This window comes from Monodelphis domestica, chromosome 6 (genome assembly GCF_027887165.1).
Source record: "Monodelphis domestica isolate mMonDom1 chromosome 6, mMonDom1.pri, whole genome shotgun sequence".
NCBI classification, from domain to species: domain Eukaryota; kingdom Metazoa; phylum Chordata; class Mammalia; order Didelphimorphia; family Didelphidae; genus Monodelphis; species Monodelphis domestica.
The window spans coordinates 98,250,077-98,262,233 of record NC_077232.1 but is presented as its reverse complement, the minus strand read 5'-3'; the positions used below and the strand labels follow the sequence as shown (position 1 = coordinate 98,262,233).

The 12,157-nt window shown below is 35.6% G+C and overlaps 1 protein-coding gene across 2 annotated transcripts in view; it reads right to left on the bottom strand.

The window, feature by feature from the left end:
- Window positions 1-12,157, bottom strand: part of CC2D2A (coiled-coil and C2 domain containing 2A) — a 144,654-nt gene that overhangs the window by 55,950 nt on the left and 76,547 nt on the right. For both annotated transcript variants that reach the window (XM_007496714.3, XM_007496716.3), the window contains 2 exons: window positions 5,543-5,699; window positions 3,296-3,443 (listed from right to left, as the gene is read on the bottom strand). In XM_007496714.3, the coding sequence (XP_007496776.2) occupies window positions 3,296-3,443; window positions 5,543-5,699 (305 nt within the window). The remainder of the gene's footprint in view (window positions 1-3,295; window positions 3,444-5,542; window positions 5,700-12,157) is intronic.

The window sequence follows — 12,157 nt, the reverse complement described above, 5'->3', positions numbered from 1 at the left end:
GTTATTAAACTTTATATTATTTGAACCCGCAGTCAGATAAGTGGACTATCTTTTCTAGGCACAGAGGGAGCTGAACTTCAGTTCAGTCATTCCAGGACAAATAGTCCTTATCTGACCCCTGCTGTTTCCTCTCAGCAGGGGGCATCTCTCTCCTTTGCTTCATCAAGGAATATTCCCTCTCTCCCCTCAACTCCTCAATACCCCCATACAAACCTCCCATTATCCTTGGTTTTTCCAATCCCCCCCATTTCTTTTCCCAATAAATATTACAATAGATAAGTAGATATGTAGAAGCCAGGAAGGTAGCAGATATCTCCTCCTTGAGCTCCTCCAAAGGGGCCACAAGGTCTCCAGATCAAAAATGGTGATTTCCAAAAGTATAATATTTAGTTTTTATTTTAACTGCTGGAATCTGCTCTTTTTCTCCCAAATGCATTCAAGCTATTCAATGTCTATCTGATCTCTCCTTTAAGAAGCAATTGAGAGTAATCCTGTGAATTGTGGAGTTCTGTAGACAATGGATCCCTTGCTATGGGGAAATTCCTAAGGACCTTGTAGCTCTGATGAAAGATTTGGCTCCTAAACCTCTTCAGTTAGATTCCTAATACCTGTTAGCTCCCAGAGAATTCAAACAAGCCATTCTGTCTACGCTTGCTCTAGGAATTCCAGATACTGAAAGCCATTTATATTGTACCTACATGAATATATTGGGGTGGCTTCTGGGGATCCAAGCTTTGGGATCCTCACACCACCCTAATAGCCTACTATTCTATACAGCTGGATGCAGGGGCTGCTGGAGTTCGGCCCTGCCTTTGGGCTGTGGTAGCCACAGCTCCATTGATGGAAAAGACCTTTGATATATTCCTAGGTGCTCCTTTAACTAGTGGAACTCAGCCTGCTTGGGAAAGTATATTGCTATAATTTTTATGTATATACACACATGCACATATATATATATATATATATATATGTATACATATATATGTACATATATATTTCTTATTTTGGGGGAAGGTGATTTGGGAACATTCTTCTGTATTAATATACATTTATGGTTGTGCTTATATATAGCATTAAATTCTTGGCAGTATCTCATTCTCCTTAAGGAGCAATGTGACACTAGCCTAAAGATTCATATATTCTTTGTAATAAGATCTATTTTTTGAGCAATTTTAGGGAAAGATGTTGTTAGTGACCTGGACCAGGAAAGCAGATCTGCCAGAGAAAATGCTGCAAGAACCATCATGATTCCAGATGGCCTAAAAAGATGACAACTACAGAAGAAGCCTACAGAAATCAGACACAACGTCATAAGACTGAGTGAGCCCTTGGATATAACCAACTGAACTGTAAGGATTGGATGATCCATAACCTTTGGTCCTCCCCATGTGCTGATATTTTATTTTGATTGTAAAATCTTTGTGCCCAAAAGGGGAATATCCCTTAATAGCTCCTTGTCAATGCATCTATCATGCATTTCTAATATGTTAAAAAACACCCAAGCATACATAGTAGGACTCTGTATGAAATATATAATACTTTTGTGTCCTTAGTCTGGTGAGGCATACAGGTATATGCATATATATTATACATAGAATGATTCATTGGGGAGACTAATATGTCCTCTCACAAATCAGACAGGGGAATGTGGAAAGTTAATATTAATTTGAATCCCCCTTTCACCCTCAAAACTACCTTTTGATTTTAAAATAAAAAAAAAAAAGGTTTAATCTTATGATTGAAGTAATGAACTGCCCTCTCCCCACAGGCTGAGGCAGAGTGGAGACAAATTCTTTGTTTATCTGTAAACAAAAAAAAAATCTCTTGGGTGGTAAAGTAGTTAAATGAGCTAGGTAGAGCCAATGTGCTGTGTGGCCATTCTAAAACCTGCATGGTCACTGTTGGCATCCAGAAGACCCATCTTTTGTCCTGATTGAAATCTGAGTCCTACAATTAGAGAGGCTTGGGAAAGGAACATCCTGAAGAGCACAAATTTATGGAGGGATTGAGAAGTTGGTCCTTTTTCCTGGAAGCAAGGACTGAGGAGGATGAGTAGTGTGGTTCTGGCTTGCTGAGCCTGCTCTTGGAGGAAGAGGCTGAAAAGCTAGCTGACCACATGTATTTTGTGCTTCTCTCCCTCTCTTTCTGGTTCACTTTTTGCTATTTAATGAATAATAATCATAAAATTAAGTTACTGTCCCTAGAGAATTTTAATAACAAGATTTAGCTATAGATTGGATTATTCTAACATATTGGGAGTATAAAGAATTATAAGATATGGGTCACTGTTGTCATGGGCCTTTTATTCAAGACTGGGAATTACTACATGTATTTTTCAGTCAACCAATCAATAAATACTTATTAAGTAGTATACCATGGCCTAACCACTAAGAATATAAAGGGAAAAAATGAAATCGTTCCTGCTCTAAAGGAGTTTATATTTCCTTGGGGATCCAACTCATCTCTCTGTAAATATCTACAGAATACCTATAAAGTAAGTAGGTAATTTGTTGGGGCTTGAGATATTAGAACTTGGGGTGGTGGGAAATAGCAGAGGTTTTGGGTGGGAGATGGCATTTGGATTACATTTAGAAGAAAGCTAGGGATTCTAAGTAGATATGAGAAGATGATGCATTCTAGGCAAAGAGTGTCTGTTCAAAGGCACATAGATAAGAATTGTAATGTCCCAGGTGAAGAATAGCAAGAAAATAATGAATAATTGCAAAGGATCTAACAGAGAATAGGCTAAGGACTACACAAGTTTAGAAGTAACTGCTGGCTGGAGAGGCAATGTTGTATGGTGGCATCTTGGTTTGAATCTGAGATCTGGTATTTCCTAGTTGTGTAACATTGGAATTTTGAGCCTGAGCATTTTCATCTGTAAAGCGGAAATAACAATACTGACATTGCCCACCTCATGGGGTCATTATAAGATTTGTAAACCTTATAGCAGTACATGAATATACATGCTTGCTATTACAGTGTAACTGTGAGAGAACTTCATAGAAGTGGCATTTAAATTGGTCCTTTGAGGTAGACTAGCCTACTAATAGGAGTGTGCAGGATTGTAGAGGAGGCTATTCGAGGCAAGAGGAATGTTTGGAGGTGAAGTCCCATAGCTGTGACATTTTCTGCACTCACATATTGCATGGAATGTATCCCTTTTAGGAACAAAAAATCTTGCCAGGAGCTATTATAGTAAAATAAGAAAATGAATGCAACAAATACTTTCTTTAGAGATACATTTAACTCTTAATGACCTAGAGTTCTGAAGTTTATACTAATCAAACATTACCTTCTAATGCCAATGTTTTGCTGTGATGCTGGTGGGATCAAAGGTATCCCATTTTCTCCAACTGCCCAGGCAACGCTATTGGACACTTTTCCAGAGGTCATTAAAATAATTTTGTTACTGCCATCAGCTTCAAATGAAAAGGGCTCACCTGTAAGAACCATATCACATACTGAGAAAATCCATATGAAGAATGACTAAAATTTTCTGGCTGGGGTGGGTTATAAGGGTCAGGGAGATAGTATAAATAGTAAATATGACCTATGGAAATGTTAGTTACCTTCTGGGGCTTTGGGTTAAGAGTGCTGAACTGTACACTATGATAAGGATGGTTAATCTCTCCCTGCTACTACTGAACCCTATTGAGTCTATCCATCCATCTATCCATCTATCCATCTATCCATCTATCTATCTATCTATCTATCTATCTATCTATCTATCTATCTATCTATCTATCTATCTTTTACCTATCTATCCATCTATCCATTCTTCCATCTATCCATCCATCCATCTCATATATGTATTATACAGCATATGTGTAATATACATATAATGCATATAATATACACACACACCAGAGGGTCTTATTTTACATGAATTCAACACATGTGAAATCAAGTATATGCAACTGACAATTGAAAAAAAAAGCAGAAAAATACATAAAATAAAATTTTAGTTACATGTTAAATCCCTGTCATTTTCCCAAGAGGCTTAAAAGTCTCTCAGTAGTTCATCTAATCACACTCATTCTTACTCTGAGAAGTGTTAGTGTGAATTATTATGTTATTTTGCACCAAACATTAGTTCTTCCACCATCCCTTCTGGATTTCTTGCTTGTAACAAGTCATAACTGCATCAGAGCAGTACTCCTCTTTGTTTCATTAAAGCTATTTAGTTATTGTTAATGACCTCGAAGTAAAAGAGGAGTGATGCTTGCTGGTACCTCTGATAAGCTCTGAAGAATCATAAAGTGCTTAGGTTTGCTTTTATAAGAAATACTTATTAAGTAAATAGGTTTGCTATTTTGTGTGATTTTCAACTTCTGTGAAAGGTCTTAGAATCTATTATTCACATAAAATGAGCTTCTACTAGAGTGTGTGTGTGTGTGTATACAGGTGTGTATATGTGTATGTATTCACACAACACCTCAATGAAAAAAAATGCCTCATTTTGTATCTACGTAGTCCAGAAAAATGTAATCACATCAATCACAGCTGAAAATGTATACATCTTTCTGCATTTTAAAGCATGTAAATCTGCTAAGCTGGTGAGTATAGGACAAAATCTCATTGAAACAAATTTCTGATGATATGAACAAGGGATTGGACTGTGATTTGAATATCTGTGAAAAATTCAGCCTCTTTATAATCATACCATTTAATAATATTTTGGGGACTAGATCTATGATTTAATTGGTCTAAGGAGCTCTTGAATGAGGAAATTCCCTTTACCACTGAAGACTGGCACTTGCTCTATGACTTCTGGACTTTAAGAATTGCTTAGGGCCTCAGAGATCAAGGGACTTGTCCAAGGCCACAGAGCAGTATTTGTCAGAGCCAGAATTTGAACTCAGCTGATCCAGTCTATAATGCTTGATATCTAGCTACTCTATCATGCTGTGTTTTTAGCAGAGGTTTTAAAATTGAGGGCTCTGATTTTTTTTTATTTAAAAAAATGCGATTGCATTTTAATATGTTGGTTCTCTTTGAAATCTCATGTATTTTGACTTATGTATTTAAAAACATTCTGAGAAAGGGTCCATAGGCTTTTCCAGTCTGCCATTTTTGTCCACGATACTCACAAAATGATAAGGGTCTTTTCAAAAATTCGTCATGGTACAAAATGGAGATGATAGCAATCATAGTTGTTCATCTGAAAAGGTCAGTAATTTCTACAGAATTCATAATATTTTAGAGAATACTGTCCAAAACACATCTATTAAGAATTAGCATGTTATAGTCAATCAAAATATTCATTTTTGCAGAAATGTCTTAATTATCTGTCTTCCCTAGCAGTGAACACAGTCACTGGATGTCCTGAAAGCCAATAAAAATTGCCAATTCTGCCAATGGCAGTTTTGTCTCTTTTAGAAATCTGTTCTCAAAGTCCACTGGTTAGTAAAACGAACATTCCAAAATCTTTAATGCCAGTTTGGTCACCATGCAATTGTCTAGGAGTTAAGGAAGCATGCCAAATGATAAAATGATAAAATATAACTAAGAAATATTAAAGATAAATAGCTCTTTGTACCACTTCCGACTCCCTCATGGTCCAGTGTCACATGCTGATTGCTGCTAAATTCAGTTTCTTCAATAGAGGCTCTTCCAGTGAACACTGTTGTTTCAGGGATGGGTAAAAAGACTTCTGCTAACAAAATAGTGCTGCCATAGCCAACTGTTTCATAGACCTAAAGTCAGGTAAAAAAAACAATCCAAAATAAAGGCAATAATAATAATATAGATCATCCTTTATGCAAGACAGTAGTACTGACAGGTCCCTTTTCTTTCCTAGTCAGATACTTACCTGCTTTCTGTTCTTCTCCTGGTAGTAGGAATACATTTGTGCTTTCTCCATCTGGTTCCTCTTGTAGTAATATATTTTCAAAGCAGCTGACCTGGCTCACAAGAATAGTTTGGGATGATGGAATAGAGCCAATCTACCTGGCTCATGTGAGGTCTGAACCCATGACTTTGCCATTACTACTGGGATGTTTTAACTAATGGAGTTAATGAACCATAGACAAATAAAGAATGTACCATTAAGGAGAATATTCCCTTGTATACATATGAAAATTCATATACGATTTGTTAATATAAGAAAGGGGGGAAAGATTAAATATATGTTAAATACACAAAACAATGAGACTGTATGGTTTACTGGATTATTCTTTTGTTAAGCTATGAATTACGAAATCTTGAGAAAACAACAGGATTATAATGCTATATTTGAATTTTAAAAAACACAGCATTTAGTTAAAAGTAAAAACAGCAGATGCTAACAATAGAAGAGATGAATTCTGCTCAGCTCAGTCATGATTTCAGAGGGCTGATTAAGATGCATGCTACTGACAGAGAGGTGATTGACTAAAAAGGCAGAAGGAGACATATTTTTAGATATGACCAATATGGAAATTTGTTGTGCTTGGTTTTGCCTATTTATTATAAGGGTTTTGTTTTTGTTTTTGTTGTGCACCCCAAGACGGTGGGGTGAGGAGGCAAGTACAAAGAAAAAGAATGCTTAATGATTTGAAAAAAAATTACAAAAAAGAGGTAAGTTCTGATTCCACCATGTGAATTGTAACCAACTAAATGAAGGATCCTGTAGGTTGATGTATCTTACATGAATAACATGGTATCAGCATGTCATTCTATATATGCCTTTTCCTTTAAAAAGTATGTAGTATAGGCCAGTAAACAGCATTTGCAACACAATTGTAGTTATGGAAAATGGTCTCCTCTTTCTTGCCACAGGGAACAGGAAAATTAATGAATTCAGAAATTCAATTGAAAAATTTATTAAGGTTTTTTCCTAACTCTAGTCTAAAAGAGCCAATTAATTTAAATCAATAATTTCTGAGGGGAAAGGCAAATGATTGAAATGCAATAAAGACTAAATAGCATACACTAACATTTGCATTGAAACTATTAAGGATTTGGCAATGGTTGATGCCGTCAAGTCTTCATAGTTTGAATGTTAAGCAGAATGGGATCATATTCTTTGACCTCTTTCTAGAAATTCTTTCTTATCAGATACCTCCTCCCTGAAGTTATATGAAATACTTAAAGGCTCCTTGGTATCTGCCTGCACAGATAAAGGGGGTAACATCCTACCTGGGTTTCAAATAAGTATAGCAGGAAATCAGTCAGAAGATTCTCACTGCTGGAACTCTTCTGTTGAAGTTATATTCATTTATTTATTTTATTTATTTAAATCCTGATCTTTCATCTTAGAATCAATATTGTATATTGGTTCCCAGGCAGAAGAGCAGTAAGGGCTAGGCAATGGCAGTTAAGTGACTTGCCCAGGGTCACCCAGCTAGAAATTGTCTGAGGTCAGATTTGAACCCAGCAACCCCCCCCACCCACTCCATCTCTTGGCCTGGCTCTAAGTCCACTGAGCTCTTACCTGTGGCTGTTTATTAAAGAGAAAGACCTATGGTCATGGCTTCCTTAGTATGATTATCTTTATTATGTAGAATTATGTAGAATAGCTTTTCAAAAGTATCTCCTTGTCTGGTCATTCTTTTATCTTCATAACCATTTTAAAATGTGGAAGGGAAAGTGTTACTATCTCTAATAGGAGAAAAAAAATTGAGACATTTGGAGGTATAATTTAACTCAGAGTCTCAGAGTTAGATAGTGATTAAGCTAGACTGATCAGAGGCAATCAAGGCAGCTTATACTGACTGAACTCTCCTGACTCCTTGCCTGAGTGATAATGATGATGGTAAACAATAACAGACTTTAAATTTTGCAAAGTGTTTATATTCATAACCTCATTTGTATATCATGACAACTTTAATGGAGGGGCTATAGGTATTATTGTCACCATCTTACAGATTAGGAAACTGAGGCTCAGGGAAAGCTAGTGGTTTGCCTATGGTCCTGCTAAAACACATGCACCCTACAGCTCAAACAATTGCTTGACAATATTCCTCCAGCAGCAAATATGGCTGTATAAAAGGCTAAATGTGCAGTACAAAAGGTTACCTTTCTGAAATTCTGGCTTCTAAGGGTGTATGAAGAGATTTCCCAAATTAGGGGGTTTTTATTTCAAAGAAGGCACACACTGCTCAATCAAGTTAAGTATACAAAATGTTATAATAGTCTTAGTGCTGCTTTAAGCTATTAGAATGTTTACCATTTACATTAGTTCTGACTCTTCACCTAGTCTATAAGCTCTATGAGGAGAGACACAATCTCATTCTTCTTTTGTATGTTACGTAGTGACTACCATGCTGTTTGGTACATAGTAAGTGATTCTGGAAGACTGAATGATGCGTATTTTCACCCTTTTATCTCAGCCCTGAAAAGTTAGGCTGACCTCCAGTGCCAAAGAACATGAACCACTACCACAAGGTTTTCATGTTATTTTGCTTTACTGTCTCATTGGTTGTAGTGGTCAAATTTAATCAAGGTATTTTTATCTGAGCATTATTAAGAATAGAAAACGAACCTGTTTTGGTCTTTCAGGAATCCATGGTTCTATTGATATTAGTATTTCCTCTATACATGTACATAAAACTCTTTATTGTCTTTAATAGATTGTCTCAGGGGCTATGGCCAATAAGCTTCATCTCCACTGGCCAACCACTGGCTTCTCTGAACTTATCTAGGTAAGTCCTTGGACCACAGACATATAGTCTATTAGTTGACTTGTATCTGAAATTTTTTCAGTTTGGTACGATTTGTTGGAGGGTATATTTCACCCTATATATTTGGAGTATAGGTGAACAAAGAGCAAGTCTTCCAAAACTGAGTCACCTCTACCCTGTGATAAGGCATTGGGATAGCATAGGTGCTTTAAAATGTTATTGTACTCCTTTGTAAGACTTGTATTATATTTCAGAACCACAATGTTTTCTATGAGATTGTCTCTATCATAATATGAATAAGGAAATATCTTTTAATTTATGTTCAAATTTTTGGGAAAGTAATCTGTTACAAAAAGCAAGGTAGATGAGAAATCAGAATAGCAATCATCAAATTCAAGGAAGTTGAAATGATACGGTTGTATTCTTAATTTTCTCCTTTATATTTAGAAATGAAAAATGCTTGTTTTAATTTAATACTTAAGTATTGCCTGCTTTTATTGTTTGGGGAAATGAATTACTATAACCCAACATAAGATTCTAGGGAAATTATTTATTCACATTATGTTTCTTTCCCTAATTAAAAAAGACTTCAGAATTTTACTTCTATAGTTTTTTTTTAATTTTGCTTATAAAACTTATGTAACTAATATGTATTTCATGAGAGAGATCCCATCCTTGTAGAATGATTTATAGGCTATCTGCATTTTTAGCTTTTGACTTAGTATCCATGCAATTCAAAGTATTTACAGTCACATGAAAGTGCCAGGTTCTCTGAGAGCAGAGAACATATCTTAGTTTGGACACATTACTTTCACCCTATTTACACCTAGATAAGGATCACATCTTGCAGCTTATCCATTCTTGGTGTGCTCATTCATTTTATTCTTTCTTTCCATTTCTATAGCCACTCTTTTAGTCCAGGCCATTATCATAATATTCTGGGATGCTAGCCTCTCAACTGATTCTTCTTCCTTCAGTTTTCTTCACTCCAACCCATTCCATACCCAGCTTCCAGTAAAATCTTACTCAAATATTTTCTGTCACAAAACTTCCTGGCTCAAACATGGGTCCCTATTCACAATCCTCCTTACCCCACATTCATATCTTTCAACAACCCAAGTTATTGACAGCTCATTTGCCTAGTATAGCCAAAACAAGAATGACAAATTACTTTCTTAGGTTAATATCTTCAAATGTTTACCTCACATAAAGTTTGTCTTAATGGAACATGGGTTATTTCCACAAGCAAACAATAATTGAGTCAGCTAGGAGAGAGTTAGATGGCATATCTGTCCAACTAATTATACTTTTTTCTCCTCTCCTCAACTCCAAGGATGAGCCAGAGAAATCCAGAGAGACCAAGGGAGGAGAAATTAAAACGATAAAGTAGTAGAAAATGCCAACTGGGTTAAAATGGAAGTTTCCATTTCTCTTTCCCCATGGCGGCAGCATAAAAACCAATCATGTTTATTATTAAGGAGAATTTATGTTTCTAAAGAGTGGAGGAGATGCACAATATTAGATGCTCATTCTTGAGCGCCTTAAAGATGCATCTGGGGTCAAAGTCATAAATGTGGGTGACAAGTTAAGAAATAGAGGTAATCATCATAAGACATTTTGATTTCTAGGCCAAATTTTAGTGTTGCAATAAGCAAAGGACTTACTTTATAAGGAAATGAGAAAACCAAGAATTACTTTTCAGACCTTGCTGCTCAGGAGCTTGTAATACCCCGAAGCTCAACCCTGTCCTACTTCCTGAGTCTCTGCAATGGTACCACTGTTATCCCGGTCTTAAAACCATGACATGGTATTTGTTGTTAGATTTTTTTTTCTCTCCATATCCAAACTTTCACCCAGTCCATTCAATTTTCTTTGTCATGTCACCTAGATTTCTTTTGATTTTCTGTGTCTTGGGCTACCATCCTAATAGACAATCTCATGTCTTAATTACTTTCACAGTGTACCTAATTTATTTTCCTATTTCCAGTTTTTTCCTTGTTATCTTGCCCTGCATTATGGATCTCTAAACTTGGTTAAGAAAGTTATAGTCTAGTTGGGGGAAAACATTTAATTCAACAAGTATCAATAACTCTCTGGACATGAATCAGTTAGATACCACTACCCTGGTGCAGCCCTCATTACCTTATGCCTGGATTATTGCAATAGTCATTCTTTTCCTGTATCTTGCCCATTACTTTATATTGATTTCTAAATGACTCATGACCAGTAGTTATTGATGCTTGTTGAATTAAATGTTTCTCCCAAATAGACAATTAATTCTTAAAAAGTTTAGCGATTTGGAATGAGAGATCTATTTTCAGACATGATCAATATGGGATTTTGTTTTGCTTGTCTATACATTCTTGCTATGAAGGTTTCCTTTTTTTTTCTTTTTTCTTTTAGTTGGTGGTTGGACTGGAGAGAAAATGAATGCTTGTTACATGAAAAAAACTAAAGAAAAACTTACAGAACAAATATTAGACATCCCTTGTATCTTCCCCTTGCACTATGTTTGCCACATAGTAAGCATTTGGACTAATCAAACATTTTAAATGAAATAAGAGTTGATTAATCAATTAATTCATTAGATTTAGAATCTGTGAATTTGTTCAAAATGGATTAAACATTAAGGTTAATATGTGATAGCCTTGGCCTTAGTCATATGCACTTCATAGGGTATCATCACTTTTTCTTCTAAAACTGCCAGCAATTCCCAAAACATTTCCTAATTCCAAGCTAGCAATTGTATGGACATTTTCCAAAGAGTGTATTACTTTCCTGATGTAGATAAATATTCCCTGAGAACTGAAATGCAATATCCCCCCAAATTAATTTCATCTGTAACTTGTCATTACAAATTATTCCATGAATCCACTACACTCCATGATCAGTTATTAAATCCCCATGGAAAGCTTTAGTATCTAGCCAAGTTTAAAACTTTAATTAATTTTTATTTTCTAAAAAGATGCTACACAATTTAGGTCCTAGAATTTGGGCCAGCTATCCTAAACTATGTACAAGTAGATCTGAGAAATATTGCAACTTTATCTTTTCATGCAAATATTATTTCATCACATTTTAAATAATCAGTTTAAAAAAGTTATTCTAAATAAAATAAACATTCTAATTGTGACAGCTTGCTAATAGATTCAATATTATGAAACATGCAACCTTTCATGTGCAGAAGTATGTGCTGTAGAATATTCACATGCCAATGATTAATGAAGGATTATAAATTTAGACATGAAAGAGACCTCTACTCAATAAATTCAATAGTCTTATTCTGTAGAGGAAAAACCTTAGACTTATAAGGGACAGAATTTGCCCTTGTTCACTAAGGCAATGAGTGGCAGAGCCAGGACTGAAATCTCCAAGTCTCCTGGCTCTTACCACTGCACCAAACTACTTCTCTACTACCTCAACTCTTATGTTAGTGGATCTTTTCTTCCTTAGACTTTACATGGCATTTTGTAGCTCCCATCATATTCCATAGCTTCATAGCTATTACATATTTACACATATGCCAATTAGATTTTAAGATCTCTGAGGGC